A 16,734-nucleotide genomic window follows, 5' to 3' on the forward strand; every position below is an offset into this window, starting at 1 on the left:
GTGAACTACAAACTTTACAATGACGTCTGGTTAAAGGGATGCACTCGACCAGCTCACGCGCGTCTGTCTGCGCCGCGCTCAATCCACAGCGCATTTTTCTCTTATCAGCTCAGGCACCAAAGCAAAGTTGTTACTATATTTCGGTTTAATATTCCACTAGTAAGACAGATTTACTTCATAGACTGCCTTTTCTATCCCCATTATACCCTCTATTGTCAGTGTTTCTTTTTCTAAACACAAACACTGTTTACACGCCTGGTATCAGAGTAAAAAAAATATTTTTACAAGTACGAGTACATTGAGCTCAGTATTCGGCCCAATATCGATACCGGTGCATCCCTAATAATTATTATTATCAAATTATGATTAATTATATTATACCCACATATACCTATATTATTTATTACATTATAATTATTATTAAAGCTATTATCAGAAACTCACCTGTTTCTAGCCAGTTAGCAAATAGAACTCTGTGAAGTCCCTGATGAAGGAGATTACATGGGGGTTCATGTATAAAGTCTTCCACTTCACCACTCTCCCAGTCGTCTTGCTCATCTGCTCCTTGGCAGTGCACTTGTTGGAGTCAGGATTAATCCTGACTGAAAACCTATGAAGATGAGTATAGGAGTTAGGGGATGGGACAATATGTACATATTAATGAATAACTGTAAGAGCAGTGAGCATTGTAGAATCATACATAAAGGCCTGCTGACAGAAGTATTTCACATCTCAACAGGAGTTAGTCAAGGCTGTCTACTTTCTCGATTACCATTCCTCTTAGAAGGTAGACTAGATCATGCGCCGACTAGGTCATGCGGCAAGCCACTGACAACAGGGCAATGGGATCCAATGGACCCCATTTACAGTTGTTACTGGACAACCTAGACTTTGCAGATTATATCACATTACTGCCCCAAAACCACCACCAAATGCAAAGAAGAGAGAGAGGTAGAACAGAAGGCAGCTGAGACAGGTCTCCACATTAGCACAACAGCCAAAGTGCAAACAGAAAGACACTGGCCAGCTTGATGGTTAACCACCAACCACTAAAGGAAGTCAACTCCATGTAGGTAGCAAGTGATGGTGGATCAAAAAGGGATGTAAAGAGGAGAATAGGCAAGGCAAGAGCTGCATTTGGCATGATGGGGCCCAAATGAAGAGCACGTAACATCACACTCAAGACCAAACTACAGCAATTCGACTCAAGCATTAATACCATACCCCTTTAAAGATCTGAGATGTGGAAAACAACAAAGAACCTCCTGAACAAGCTACAATTCTTCAACCACTGCCTAAAATGTATTCTTAACATCAGATTGACTGAAAAAAAAAGAAAAAAAAAGAAGAATGGATGGATTGGGTGAACTAATCCTTTATGCAGCAGTAACTGGTTTGGTGATAGAAAAACAATGAGTGATACAGGCATAGCAAGCAATCTGAAATAGCAATCATGACATAGCTAGGTGGCTACAAAAGATGAGACAGTACTCCACATAACTTAAGTTTTTGAAGTGACTGCTGTTCCTGACTGGTGACGAGGCAGAGAATGACACGACACAAACTGCATTCACAAGTGTTTTCCAGAAACTTTGCTTTGCATGTGCCCTATACATTCAAAGGATTCGTTAACATTGAATGTGAAACTTACCGAGCATGATGATGGGAGAGACAGCTGGGCCTCTGCGTCTGCGGGAGTGGTAGTCTCCTATGCCTCAAAGATAAGAGTTACTTGAAACAAGGTGGTATATTATCTCTAGGTAAAAAAAGCTTTTTGAAATTTGATAAGGAAGCAATTAGCCTTTTTTTGTTTTTGCTCCTAGTAGTGACGGTAAAGTTACTTACTGGTTTTCTGCAAGTCCCAAGCAGTTGGTGAAGGATCCGCGATTCCAAAATGGAAACTCCGCCAGACGCAACGGGTGAAAAAAAATAATAAATCTTCTCCTGTCTAACGTTAGCTGCTACCGGTAACTAACGTAACTGTTACCTGTAGCATTAAGTTAAATTTAAAGGCTGTGAAAACGTCTTCGTCGGGGCTGAATTCCCTGAATTCCTCTTCAGGCAAAAAGTGAAAGATATCAACACGAGACGAAAACAAAATAAATACAACAAGACAAAAGCCGTGTATTAAAAGAAACGTACATTTGAAGTATTAACGGAGCTTTTCTGTCACTGACGGAGTCAGAAATTCAAATGATGCTTCTTTCGCTTTTTCCCCACAGATTCTAGACTGGGTAAAAACCCCGCCCCACTCTGTCGTGCGTTTTGATTTTGCCCTGCAGCTCAGAAACAGCTCAGGAAACTTGCATGTTTATCTCTCCTGCTTCCGAAGAAAAAGGATATAACACTGATTTTTTTTTAAAAAAATCCCATCGATGCGTATGTATGAGTTAACCAGACAGCCTCAATTTTGGCAAGTAATGCACATGACATAGCCTACCCAAAATAAAATGGAACTGCTCATAAGTCATTCTGAATAGACACATAACCAACATATTTAGAATGCTTGAGAGTTTTGGCTCAAGTCCAAAACTCAAAATTAATCAGATGTTATTAATATTGAGATATATAAGCTCAAAAATTAAAACAACAAATATTAAGAATATATTTATTAAATGTATAAAAAATATTAATATTTTAATATTAATATACATAATTATGTGAATGTACTATTGCAACTTATAACCAAAGGTCATGCTTCATTTAAAATCTGAGGATGATATCTCAAAAAAATGATGTGTTTATGAAGCATATATTTTTAGACCATGTCAGGGGAGGCTTTGGAAAGTTTAAGATAAGGCTTATCAAATATTTTCATTTCCTGTTAACACCCATTTACACCCAAATGCCCATTTACAGTCACAAAACAAACAAACAAACAAAAAATATTCTTGGAATCTTATGCGAATTCTTAAAAATATGGAATAGAAAGCTCCAGGTGCATCAGAGTACAAGTACATGAAACATTTTAATTTATTAATATTACACTTTTACTTAGCGCTACACCGTAAGTATTTATATCATATTCCGGTAATGAAACAATAATCTGGGGCCGTCCATGTAAAAGGGGTACAAAGAAAGATATGATAAAAAAAATTACAGTAATTAACTTTACTATTTACAGTAGTATAGTGGCTAATTGTGATTTTTTTTACAGTAATGCTTTGACTACTGTGATGTCAACTATAATGCAACGACTACTGTGATTTTTTAGGCTTTACTGTAAACTTTACAATATTCTACTGTAAAAATGTTATACAGTAATGTTACTGGGAAATCTACAGTAAATAACTGTAGATTTCACAGCCATTTTTTACAGTGTGTCTGTGAAAAAAGAAGAGGGGGGGGTTTGATCATGCACAACAAAACATGCAAAACATTAAACATTAAATCCCTCTCCTTAAACCATGGATTAATTAAATGCCACTTGGCCGTGAATGCCAAAACACTTATTCATGCAAATAATCTCAAAATGGAATAGTGTGGTGTAAACATGAAACGCTTACAAGCCAGAGAGCGCGTTTGACAAAATTCTTACACCCTTAGGTGGCTTGTGGGCCAGAGGTAAAATGGTTGCCCCACAACCGCAAGGTTGGTGGACACTCCCAGGTCATCTGACCATATGTAAAAGCCCAAGTTCCTCCCTGGATGCATGTAGTTAAATGCAGTAATAGAATTTCACAATGTTGTACTGTGTGTATGTGACAATTAAGAATAAAGTTTTATCGTTTCTGAAACGCTAAGTAATGCGTTACTTTACTTAGTTACCCCCTATGGAAGGTAACTTTTCACGTTACTCGTTACTTTTATGTTACTTTCATATTGCCTGATTTTGGGCAGAACCCAATATCCTTTCCTAAATATGTAGGCCTAAATAAAGTTATTTGGAAGACATAACAGGTATTTCTTTTGTAGTCTTTATTATAAATAATAATAAATTCCATAAATATAAATAAAATGGTTGCCCCACAACCACAAGGTTTGTGCTCTTTATTATAAAAAATAGTATCAATAGGCTCCTTAGGAACAACATGATTACCTCAAAATGTGTCATATGTCTCAAAATAAAACATGCCTCATCTATATCCAACAGAAAAAAGAACTTGGCTTGATGTTGATGTTGCTTGTGTAAATAAAATAAAATGAGTGAATAAGTGAATATGCTGTTTCACAGTATGATGGCAGACAAAAAAGAGGATATTAGGCATAGGCTTGAGCTATGTCAGGCAACCTATTCCACATCAGCACAAAATGTGATTATACCTCATCAGGAGCATTCTTTCAAAACGTTTATCTGAAATTCTGTTTCTTCTGGGGGTAAGCACAATACCTCCCAGGCTGAACAGCCTTTCCACAGTGCACTGGATGGTGTGGCAGTGTTGTATTTCATGAAAACAGCTTTCACTCGGGGGAAACAGTTGAGAACTTCTAATTCTGAGCCTGATCTCATGTACTCAAGTACCTGTGAGTCTGCGCTAAAGGACATTGTGTCTTCTTCCTCCTCATCAAAAGAAAAAAAGTCCTTGGGGCTGTGTGTGCGCGGCCACTTCTCGGTTTTTATTCTCAGCCGGCTCTGCATCATGGGTAGAGTTTAGATTCTCTGCCCGAGCCCGAGCCCGACCCGAGCCCACCCGACCTTCTGGCCAGGCCGGGCTGTTATTTTCCGCCACTATCCTCAGGCCGGGCCGGGCTGTGGCCTTGATCAAGCATTTTTTTTTTCCATCCATCCATCCATCTTCGTCCGCTTATCCGGTGTCGGGTCGCGGGGGGAGCAGCTCCAGCAGGGGACCCCAAACTTCCCTTTCCCGAGCAACATTAACCAGCTCCGACTGGGGGATCCCGAGGCGTTCCCAGGCCAGGTTGGAGATATAATCCCTCCACCTAGTCCTGGGTCTTCCCCGAGGCCTCCTCCCAGCTGGACGTGCCTGGAACACCTCCCTAGGGAGGGCGCCCAGGGGCATCCTTACCAGATGCCCGAACCACCTCAACTGGATCCTTTCGCGCAAAGGAGCAGCGGCTCTACTCCGAGCTCCTCACGGATGACTGAGCTTCTCACCCTATCTCTTAAAGGGAGACGCCAGCCACCCTCCTGGGAAACCCATTTGGCCGCTTGTACCCTGGATCTCGTTCTTTCGGTCATCGCCCAGCCTTCATGACCATAGGTGAGGGTAAGAACGAAACTGACCGGTAGATGAGAGCTTTGCCTTCTGGCTCAGCTCTCTTTTACGTCCCGGTGCGATAGATGGAATGTAATACGGCGCACCGCTGGCCGCTTTACCGACCAATCTCCCGCTCCATTGTCCCCTCACTTGCGAACAAAACCCCAAGGTACTTAAACTCCTTCACTTGGGGTAAGAACTCATTTCCTACCTGGAGAAGGCACTCCATCGGTTTCCTGCTGAGAACCATGGCATCAGATTTAGAGGTGCTGATCCTCATCCCAACGGCTTCACACTCGGTTGCGAACCGATCCAGTGAGTGCTGAAGGTCGCAGGCCGATGATGCCATCAGGACCACATCATCTGCAAAAAGCAGCGATGAGATCCCCAGCCCACCGAACTGAAACCCCTCCCCACCCCGACTACGCCGCCGATATCCTGTCCATAAATATTACAAACAGGATTGGTGACAAAGCGCAGCCCCTGGCGGAGGCCAACCCTCACCTGAAATGAGTCCGACTTACTGCCGAGACCCGGACACAGCTCTCACTTTGGTCGTACAGAGATGGATGGCCCTGAGTAGAAGCCCCTTCACCCCATACTCCCGCAGCACCTCCCACAGTATATCTCCCGGGGGACCCGGTCATACGCCTTCTCCAAATCCACAAAACACATAGACCGGTTGGACATACTCCCAGGCCCCCTCCAGGATCCTGAGAGTGAAGAGCTGGTCCGTTGTTCCCACGACAGGGACGGAATCCGCATTGTTCCTCCTCAACCTGAGGTTTCGACTATCGGCGGAAACTCCTTTTTACAAGAGCGGGGGGCAGACGGGGCCGGAAAAGGGGGGGAGGGGGGGGGTTGGGGGGGGGGCCCGTTTTGGGCGTTTTTAAAAAGAAAAGAAGGACGACCCTAACCCTGCGTTGGTGCTCTTGTGGGGTCCCCGCGAGGGGGGAGGAGGGGAGGGAGACGAGAAAGGACAAAACAAACCCCTACCCCTTGCCCGGGCATCTCATCAATCCCGGGGCTTTGCCACTGTGGAGTTGTTTGACTACATCAGTGACTTCCGCCGCGGTAATCGGCGACAATCCCCGTCATCCTCCAGCTCTGCCTCTAACATAGTGTGCATTATTGAGTCGGATTCAGGAGTTCCTCAAAATGCTCCTTCCACCGCCCTATTACCTCCTCAGTTGAGGTCAACTGTGTGCCATCCTTACTGTACACAGCTTGGATGGTTCCCCGCTTCCCCCCTCTGAGGTGGCGAACAGTTTTTCCCGAAGCACTTTGGTGCCGACCGAAAGTCCTTCTCCATGTCTTCTCCAAACTTCTCCAACACCCGCTGCTTTGCCTCTTTCACGGCAGAGGCTGCAGCCCTCCGGGCCCTTCCGGTACCCTGCAACTGCCTCCGAGTCCTCTGGGATAACATATCCCGGAAAGACTCCTTCTTCAGTCGGACGGCTTCCCTGACCACCGGTGTCCACCACGGTGTTCGTGGGTTACCGCCCCTTGAGGCACCTAAGACCCTATGACCACAGCTCCTCGCCGCAGCTTCAGCAATGGAAACTTTGAACATTGTCCACTCGGGTTCAATGCCCCCAGCCTCCACAGGGATGCACGAAAAGCTCCGCCGGAGGTGCGAGTTGAAAGTACGTTGGACAGGGGCCTCTCCAGACGTTCCCTATTTACCCGCACTACACGTTTGGGCTTACCAGGTCTGTCCAGAGTCTTCCCCCACCCCCTGACCCAACTCACCACCAGATGGTGATCGGTTGACAGCTCTGCCCCTCTCTTCACCCGAGTGTCCAAAACATACGGCCTCAGATCAGATGAAACGATTATAAAATCGATCATTGACCTTCGGCTTAGGGTGCTCTGGTACCAGGTACACTTATGAGCATCCCTATGTTCGAACATGGTGTTCGTTATAGACAATCCATGACTAGCACAGAAGTCCAACAACAAACAACCACCGGGTCTGGTCCGTCGAGGCCCCTGACCTTCACTGCCACCCATGTGGCAGCGCACCCGACCCCAGCGGTTCCTCCCACAGGTGGTGGGCCCATGGGCTGGAGAGATGGGAGCCACATAGCTTGTTCGGGCTGTGCCCGGCCGGGCTCCGTGGCAAACCCGGCCACCAGGCGCTCGCCGACGAGCCCACCGTCTGGGCCTGGCTCCAGACGGGGGCCCCGGGCTTCCTCCGGGCAGGGTCACTCCATTTCTACCTTGTTTTTCCATTGGGGTTTTGAACCATTCTTTGTCTGGCCCCTCACCTGAGACCACTTTGCCTTGGGAGACCCTACCAGGAGCACAAAGCTCCAGACAACACAGCCCTCAGGTTCACAGAGACACACAAACCTCTCCACCACGATAAAGTGATGGTTCACGGAGAGATTTTTTTTTTATCATTACTATAGCCTAATTGGGTGGGGAGAAAGCGATGCCATAATCAGAAATATTATCTATATAGGCTATATTTAGGCCAAAGTAATAAATGTGCCCAAAAAGTTACACAAGTTTGACTACAGTTACAAAATGCAACATGTCTCCTCTCGCACACATCACACCGGCCGGGCCTGAGGGCCTGTATGGTGCAGCTTAAGTGCAACATGGAGCTTGAGGATGTAAAGAAAAAACAACAACAGTAGAATTACCTTTGAACAAGTTTGGAGGAAAGTCTGAGGTATGGAACCATTTTAAACAAGTCGTGGGAAGTGACAACATGTGTCGGCTTTGTCGAGTGCATTAAGTGCGGCACGCTGCTCGCCTATTACAGCATAGGGTACCCCTGAGGGCGAGGCAAGCCCTCACAGAGAAATACGTTGGTTTTTTTTCCGTTTCTTAATTCTGATCCATTTGCGATCCGTTCCATTCAGAATAAACAAACAGCGCAGTTTACATGCTTCGCTCTTGTTGCATTATTCATTAAGATCATTTTAAACATATTTCTGCAGTTCAAACAACTCTGAATTGTAGTTGAGAACATCAGTTATAACGGCCCACGGATGAAAAAAGCGTTGTCTCGAAATCGGGCTCGGGCTCATAATTCCAGTCAATGTGTCGGACCGGGCCGGGCTTGGACACAACGTGCACGGGCTCGGGCAGGGTCGGGCTTGATTTTTTGGGCCCGCTTCTCTCCGCTCCGCTCCCCCTAGCCATCAAACTTTAAATTTTGGCAACGTCAAGGCAGCCAATAAAGCTTCCCTACTCTCCAACAATATAAATAAATAAATAAATAAAAATTTATTAATTTATCTTTTTTTTTAAATTAAGTGCTGTAGTATAACTAGCAGGAGACAAGTTATAATTGAGGTAAGTTTGGAGACACTACCTCATTTAGTCATTAAATTTGTAAATATTTTTGTTGCATCTCTTTTCGGTGTAGTAATTTGTAGATGGCCCTAAGCACTCTTACTGCCCGGTAGTAACAGCAGCAGCAGCAACAGAAGCAGAGACGAGAAGCCAACAGGCAAGTGTTATTTACATACACTTCTGGTTTACTTACAAACTTTACAATCCATCGTTTTATGAGTACATAACCTATTTGTACTAGTCAAGAAGTTTGGTATCATTTTGGGCATTGTTAGTGGGGTAACTTACGAGATACTTCACTGGATCCATTAGCCCCTGCGCTAAGCTATTCAGCTGATAACGCTATGCTAACTCTCCCAATGTTCGACCCAGTTGAAAAAAGCTTCTGGGGGTGTGTTTAGCTCGAAGTCATGGTGCAAAGGACCCTAGGGTGAAATTACTCCGAACCATCACTTTAAGTAGGGAGGGATGGTTAGGCAACGAAATGTAATGCATGCCCCTACGTTTTTTCTTCTTCTAATAGTTATCATGAAACGAGGAAGGGACATAGGGTCCTTTTCTGCCCCAGTAAACAAAAAAGTGAGAAAAACAGCATTTTTCCTTTTTTATTGGCCTACTAGGACCTGCACTCACTCTTGTACAAAATAAATGTTTATATGATTTTAAAGTAAAATAAAGTGTATCACCTTTAAATATAATTTGTTGTTATTTTTTAATGTGCCCCCCTGGTTAAACACTGCCCCCTCCTTGGCCCCCCTAGTAAAATGTGTCTAGAACCACCACTGCGTCCCGGAGCTCTGTAGCAGCTGAATAAAACCAGCAACTGCTGCTCAGAGTTTATCGTTCTCTGCATAGACTGTTCATGTTACAGCACTTCACTTAGTTTAAAAGACTTATTATTTAGGCTATAATTAATATAGGGTCTAGGCTATCGGTGACGTAACATTGATCACTTTGAGGTGTGGGGGGGGGATACATTTTGTCTCCACCGGGGATAACAATAATTGAGCAGAAGCAGGGATATGTATGTGACTTCAAGCCCCCAGGGGAAATATTAATGATGTGTCCCTTTTAGAAAACAAATAAAAGACCAGACACTGTTTTTGTGACAATATGTCTTTTATTTTTGAATGCTTAGTTGATTATATAGTAAAGGAAATAAAGATGAATAAAGAACACAACACATAAGTTTTAAGAATAAAAAGGAACCAATTCATTAAACCAGTGGACTATATGAATTATTAATAGTTATTATGAAGTGCTATTACAGTTGCATTCTCCTCTTGTATCACAGAAAGATCCGACAAAATATACACTTTTATTTTCTATTTCGACATTTCGGATGAAAAGATCATCACCACTCATGTCTGGTAGGTTTACCTTTGGACAGAGTCATTCTAGCTGTTTCCAGTCTTTATTCTAAGCTAGGCTAGCTGTTTCCCCTGTTTCCAATCTTTATGCTAAGCTAAGCTAATGTCTGCTTGACGAAACTTCATATTTACCGTACGCTAAAATGTAAAAGATGTGTGACTATTCAAATGTTTTCTGTATTTCGTTTTGTGTTATTTACTATGAATTAAAAGTCCAATTACTGATTAGTTTTGTCCAACTCAGTGAGCCAGTTTCTGTCTAATTTTAAACCCAAATGTGAACTGTTCCCTAACTCTTCAGATTATAAACAAGTGAAAGTGAGTCATCTGTCAGCAGAGAGCTGTTTCTGTCTGCTGAACAAACTGAAAGTGAATCAATGATAGAGATTATAGATGAGCTGTAGAGGCATCATGATGGTGTGGTAGAGTTACACACACAGGTTCTTGGAGCACACGAAAGCAGCCTTGTTGGTACAAGCCCAGTCGTTCCAGCTTGCTGTAGAGAGAGTTTACAACCAATGTAACTGATTACATTTAACTTTTATATTTAAAAGTTTAACATACAACAAGATCTTTTAAATATTTTTTACCTCCACCCCAGTTCATGGTAAGACAGAACTCATTTCCACCAGCGTTGTTAGGCTCCCCCGCATTCCAGCTTGCGTAGTCGAATTTGGATCCATCAGACCAGAACCACGTCAACGGCTGGAGGAGAAAGATTGGTTTAAAGTCAAAGTGAAGTCAAGAGGTTTTGTTGTAATAGTCATTCAGGCCAATAGACTTCTCATTTTCTACAACAAGTCATGAGACCCAACGCATTCTCATGAAGATATTGTATGACAACGTATGCACAATCGCCTAATTATGTAAGAAATCCTACAAAATTAGTTGACCGCCTGCCGGTCACATGACAGTTAAATTTAGCTGAGAAAAGGTGACAGTGAGCCGGTACTGTGTGTCATGCAGTGACGACAGTTACATTTAGACACCAAAACGACTAATTAAGATCAGGATTCAGGACATGAACACTCGTTTACAGGGTGATAGTCTTTTGTTTTCTTCTTAACTTCTTCAGGACATGAACTCTGCTCCCCAGCTTCAAAGCCCTGTGTTTTAGGACCAAACACCACCCCCCCAACCTCCTCCCTATGAGGATCTTCACGCTCTTATACAGCAGTCAATGTGCTGCTGACAGTAATACAAATTTGGAATACATACAGATTACAGAGATTTACTTTTCACAGCTATATGTATGAATGCTTCATAGAACAGGCTGAGAGACAGGTGACATCACTTCCTGTGTGATGATAAAAGTCTCACCTTCACTGCGTCGGTGCCTCCGATCCAGGCAGTTGTCTGTGCACCGGTCACTTGGAAAATGAAGTCTTTGATGAATCCATGTTCTTTATCTGAGTGGATGGAAGCCAGATTCCCACCAGCGGAGATGCAGAAGGCCTAATGGAGACAATGTCATCAGTTTAAAACGTTTAGAAAGAAACAAAATCATAATCACATTATTAACAGATCTCAGGGCAGTTTTATATTCACATGGATGATTTTTATACTTTTAATCAGTAGTGGAAGAAGTATTCAGATCCTTTACTTAATACTATTACCACACTGTAAAAATACTCTGTTACAGTAAATCTTCTGCAATGAAAATATTACTTAAATAAAAGTATGTAAGTATCATTGGTATTAACGGGTGTTCATGTCTTGGGAGAGTTTGATCATTTTCCTAATTATGTGGTATTAGTAGTTTTACTGCAGTAAAGTATTACACTAAATTGATATTAAGCATACATGTGTTATGATGGATGAAACTACTGTACCTCTGCATCAGACCAGGTCTTTGTCTGGATGTAGAAAGCGAAACAGCGAGAGCCAAACTGAGTCCAACCAGGAGGGCAGCAAGGTTCACCCTGTATGAACAAATAAGCCAAAAACAATCAGACTAGTCTATATCGACAACTGTTCATTTATGGATTGTTCCTCCTCTGTGCTGTGGAGATAGAGCTGGCAATGCAAGACTACAATCAGAGCAACCCAACGAGTCAGAGATACTGTTCTGACCTGTTTATTATAATTTAGACAAGACTTTAACAGCCTCTAACTCAGCCAGTTAAGAGCTACATTTAGCTTTAGATGTTATATGAATATGGTCCCTGGAGCACAAGTTTTATCAGCCTACAATTTTGAATGCACATTAAAGAGTGCAACTATTATTGACAAACATTTAAAAATTAAAAGAATTAACTGTTTATTAAAAGCTGTGTATAATAACAGAAAATGTGAATTTTACTGTATCTACACAGCAAATTCTTAATTATTTTAGTTATTTTAGTGATTTATTTCTTAAGAGTGTACTTACATATGCAGTCAACAGTCCGCTGGACAAACAGAGCAACAAAGCAAACGGAAAGACTGACGTCATCTGTGGAAAGAAGTTAAACAAAGTCAACATACGTCAGACAAGGAAAGAATGTCAGACAATTAATGACTGCAATTGATTATTAATGAGCCATTCATCAAATTAAAGTATCTAGATAAGTTAATATCGTATTATAAAATATATACGGTTTAATATTTGATAGATTATGCATTGTCATCCGCTGACCCCAACTCTGATTGCCCAGGGGCATCCTTACCAGACGTCTAACTGGGGGATCCTGAGGCGTTCCCAGGCCAGGTTGGAGATATAATCTCTCCACCTAGTCCTGGGTCTTCCCCGAGGCCTCCTCCCAGCTGAACGTGCCTGGAACACCTCCCTAGGGAGTCGCCCAGGGGGCATCCTTACCAGATGCACAAACCACCTCAATGAGCTCCAGTCATTACCCAGCCTTCATGACCATAGGTGAGGGTCGAGAACTTTGCCTTTTGGTTAAAACACACAAAAGGGGCCCCCCCCCCGGTTGTTGTTTTTGTCCCCTTCCTCTCTTTTTTTTTTTTCCTCCCATACAAAAAAAAAATGGGTTTTGGGGGGGGCCCCCCCCCCCCCCTCCCCCCCCCCCCCCCCCCCCCGACAAGATTATTTATTAATAAAAGTAAAATAGATGAAATTGTGATTATACATTGAAATATAAATACCTTTGCTGAGGTGGTGATTGGCTGACACAGAGGAGAAGAACAAGCTGATGACTGTCACTGAAAGAAAATGTCACAGATCTGAATAGCATTAAACACTCAATAATAACAAATTAGGTCAAACTTCACCTGATTTACATCATTAATGCATTCACAATCTGCACTCATTTTTATCTTTACTCAACAGAATAAACTCTGCAATCTAGCATAAACAACATTTATACATTTTTCAGGAAAATCTTTCTTTCAATGATAATGATAATACAATGTGAAAATGTCCATTAAACTCACATCAGTAATCTTTGTACTGGCTGGTTTGGTTTGGTTTGGAGGGAAAAGAGAGTCACTTATATACCTTAGAAAGGGGAGTGGTCTTAATCATGATGACGCAGGTAAAGACTTGATATTTAACAGGGTGTTAAAGTCAGGGTCAGTGATAGGCCTGGTAAACTCGATTCCTTTTAAGAATTTGGGTTATTCTGAGTCTCTCACTAAACTGATCCGGGTTGTGCGAGTCACTTGAGTCAGTATTGCTAAATCACCAAGAAAACTCAGTCCTACTTGCCACCTCATGCAGCTGCTCACAGGAGAGCCATTTAGTCATGGGAAATAGAACATTTTGACTTAACTTAGTGTAGCCTAAGCAATATATAGGCTTTCAATGTAGACATAGAAACAGAAACAGTGAATACTTTTTATTTTTTTTAAATCGATTGACCTAATTTTGATATGCTACATCTATACACCAAACCTATAATCTATTAGGATTTTATTTCAGAAATTAAAGAATGGCTTTTGTTGTGGATTTGCTTTTCACCCTGACTCGAGGAGAGACTTCACTCACTCTACAGATCCACTCATGACAACGTAGCTGGCTGATTCACGCGACTGACTGACTCGTGTACTCAAGAGTCCCATGGTCTGGAGCTTGCAATGTTAACGGCTCTGAGTCTGCGGGTCGGGAAGTTCCTATAACCTGTCTCGGACTGTCTCTGTTCACTCAGTACCTTGAGTTGACATGTGGAGTTGTGGTTGCCTATGAAATTGTAAGTTATAAAGCTTTTGGCAGCTGAGATGGCTAGGACTATTAACAGCTAATGTTGCAATAGGTTTGTGTGTGGTGCTGTTATCATTTTAGATTGAATTGTAGTAGGACTCAACTGATCTGAGTTAATGATACTAGAGACTCGCGACTCATGAGTTAATTTAAAGACAAGGGTGAAAGATCAGAGCGAGTGTCGACTCAAACAGGTTTAGTCAGTGGTGTATGATGGTGTCTGGATGTGATGAACAATGTGTGTTTAACCGGTGGACTTCTGCGTTGTGTTTGATTTATTAATCCCACTGTGACACAGGATCTCTTTATGATGATATCAATTTATTCTCTCCGGTGACATTCACAAATAAACAGGACCTCGTTATTCAGCTTCAACAATACTGGTAGAAAAATGATGATGCTTAGAACAGTTTTTGCTTCAGTTTCTCTGTTAAACCATTTGCATCCAAACTTTTTTTTTTTTTAGGATTTATGTCTTTCATGGGCTAATCATGAAAGCTGAGTGACCTTGCAAAGAGCACAGGCTGTATCCTAAGGGCAGAGCGCATCATGTGGAGGAGATGCGGGGCATGACCGGAGATAAGAAGAAAATCTACTGATTACATGAACCGAATAACGATCTTGACTCCCAACTCCTTCAAAAAGACACTGTTGTGAAAAACCTTCAGTCATTTTCTGTACTTATGCTGTGAGTGCTATAAACTGACTCTACCTGCAAGTAAACAAGCTTTTAAGATAACTCCAGTGACTTTTTCATTCTTTGATAAATAATCATCCTAACAAATACACACATTAACACATATACAATAATGCAGTTCCAACAGCTCTCCACTCACCACTAACAAACCTGGAACATCAGAACACATATGTAAGGATGTTGTTTGTTGACTTGAGCTCAGCGATCAACACAATACTCTCATACAAACTGATCCAAAAACAGAGCGACTTGGGCTTGAGCAGTTCACTATGCTTCTGGATATCAGACTTTCTGAGCAACAGGCCTCAACACATCAGGATAGGCAGCCCCACATCCTCAACTCTGATCCTGAACACAGGATCGCCACAGGAGGCATCCTCAGCCCCCTCCTCTACACCCTTTTCACACACCACTGCTCCTGAATTCAAGCTCCCAATCGAGAGCGTAGCGAACCACGAATGCCCGGTGGACATGTCCCCCACATTTAACATGTCAGTGTCCTCTGTCCCCACACTTGAAACACATCTGAGTTGATTTGAATGCACCATAAGTAGGCATGTGTGCATGTTACTCAGTTTGCGTCAGTTGATTGATAGACTCATATAGATATAGGCAATAATAAAATACTATAACAAAAATGTATACAAAAATATAGAAAGAAAAACTGATTTAAATATGCAATAATAAAGATCAGTGTATATGATAAAATTGTGGCATTAGAATGTGCCTGAGGCCACCAAATTTTGGGCCAAACCTTTCTCCGGGGAGGCATGCCCCCAGACCCCCTACACTAGTTAAATGTTAGCAGGTCTCCCATTGGGCGAGATGCAGCAGTAAAACACTTTTTACACTTTTTACATTTCCATAAACACGGTTTATGGAGATTTTTTCAGAGTAACCATTTTCTGGGTCATAGGGCTAATATTTTCATCCATTTCCTGGGTTGCTTGGGTTGCTGGGTTATTTTTCAAAGAGTAACCCATGTTTTGGGTTACAGGGTTGTCTCTCTCTCTCTCTCTCTCTCTCTTTCTCTCTCTCTCTGTATATATATATATATATAGATAATGTATTTTTGTTGGAGTGGTATATTTTATAGCGTTATTATATTATCATGTCAACATAGTTTATAATATGAACAATCACACTAGTTGTGTTGTGTACATTATGATAAAACAGTATCACCAGTATTTGTAGGAGAAATAAAGAGACACACCCTCTAAACATGGATATATTAACTAAGAAATAGAAGAAATAAGTTCATATATTAAACCCTTGCCCTTATAACATACACATAAGTCTGCCAGAAATTCAGAAGAAGAGGAAGAAGAAACACCTCCCTCCCTCTCTACCCCTGTAGAAGAAGAACGCCCCCTGCCTGGTCGCTCAGACCATAACAGAGGAGTGTGATGCGTCAGATGAGAATGCAGAGGTTTAGTCGTGTCTTTAATGGCTGTAAAAATAAAAAATGTTTATCGGCATGTCTTTGACAAATGCGAGACAGTACAATACATTGTTGGGCAGGGTCATCCCTTTTTTTCTTTTTCAACATCCAAAATGTATTGCTGGTGAAGGGAGAGTCAGGTCTGTTTTGACTAAAGGTCCCCAAACTTCCCTAAAACAATAGTAAGCCAAGTTAAGTTATTTGTGACTTTTGACCCAGAAGTTGAGTTATAGTAACTAAACATTTGGGTCAGGTATTTAACCCAGAAGGTGGGTTATATTAACTACACTGTTGGGTAATTTTAACCCAACATTTGGGTCAGTTATTTAAAAGAATAACCCAATTTTCTGGGTTGAAATTACCCTGAAATTAGTTGCTCACTTTTTTTTTGTTTTTAGAGTGAAAGACCTCACAGCAGCCCATTGGTTAATTTTCTTTATTGGCACTGGCCTGACCCAATTAAATCCAGGAACCCCTTTCCCCACTCCGGGCCACAAATTTACGAATCCCACTAAGGCCACGCCTCCTGGCCCTGAGACACGAGCTGTAATAGTTAAAGAAGTTGGAAGTATGGAAGTTTAGCATTCACGTTAAAATGTACAAATGACCACCAAAGT

At 42.1% G+C, this 16,734-nt stretch overlaps 1 protein-coding gene and 1 long non-coding RNA gene across 4 annotated transcripts; both read right to left on the reverse strand.

Annotated features, from left to right (window-relative positions):
* Nucleotides 1–532: 532 nt before the first annotated feature.
* Nucleotides 533–1,919, reverse strand: LOC120570186. Its single transcript, XR_005641017.1, has 3 exons — nucleotides 1,846–1,919; nucleotides 1,652–1,708; nucleotides 533–610 (listed from the first exon to the last, which is right to left on the reverse strand). It is a non-coding gene; the product is annotated as an uncharacterized LOC120570186 (long non-coding RNA).
* A 7,890-nt stretch (nucleotides 1,920–9,809) lies between these two features.
* LOC120570164 (galactose-specific lectin nattectin-like) lies at nucleotides 9,810–13,290 on the reverse strand. 3 transcript variants are annotated; one of them, XM_039818415.1, is made up of 7 exons: nucleotides 13,214–13,290; nucleotides 12,926–12,982; nucleotides 12,210–12,272; nucleotides 11,671–11,760; nucleotides 11,159–11,293; nucleotides 10,429–10,543; nucleotides 10,068–10,334 (listed from the first exon to the last, which is right to left on the reverse strand). In XM_039818415.1, exons 3-7 carry the CDS (start codon nucleotides 12,270–12,272, stop codon nucleotides 10,267–10,269), a joined length of 471 nt encoding a protein of 156 aa, XP_039674349.1. In that variant the 5' UTR covers nucleotides 12,926–12,982; nucleotides 13,214–13,290; the 3' UTR covers nucleotides 10,068–10,266. The 3 variants fall into 3 exon arrangements, with proteins under 3 accessions (XP_039674348.1, XP_039674349.1, XP_039674350.1); XM_039818416.1 differs by lacking the exon at nucleotides 13,214–13,290 and having other exon boundaries at nucleotides 12,926–13,001; XM_039818414.1 differs by lacking the exons at nucleotides 12,926–12,982; nucleotides 13,214–13,290 and having other exon boundaries at nucleotides 9,810–10,334; nucleotides 12,210–12,317.
* Nucleotides 13,291–16,734: the final 3,444 nt, after the last annotated feature.

Source organism: Perca fluviatilis, chromosome 12 (assembly GCF_010015445.1).
Source record: "Perca fluviatilis chromosome 12, GENO_Pfluv_1.0, whole genome shotgun sequence".
NCBI classification, from domain to species: domain Eukaryota; kingdom Metazoa; phylum Chordata; class Actinopteri; order Perciformes; family Percidae; genus Perca; species Perca fluviatilis.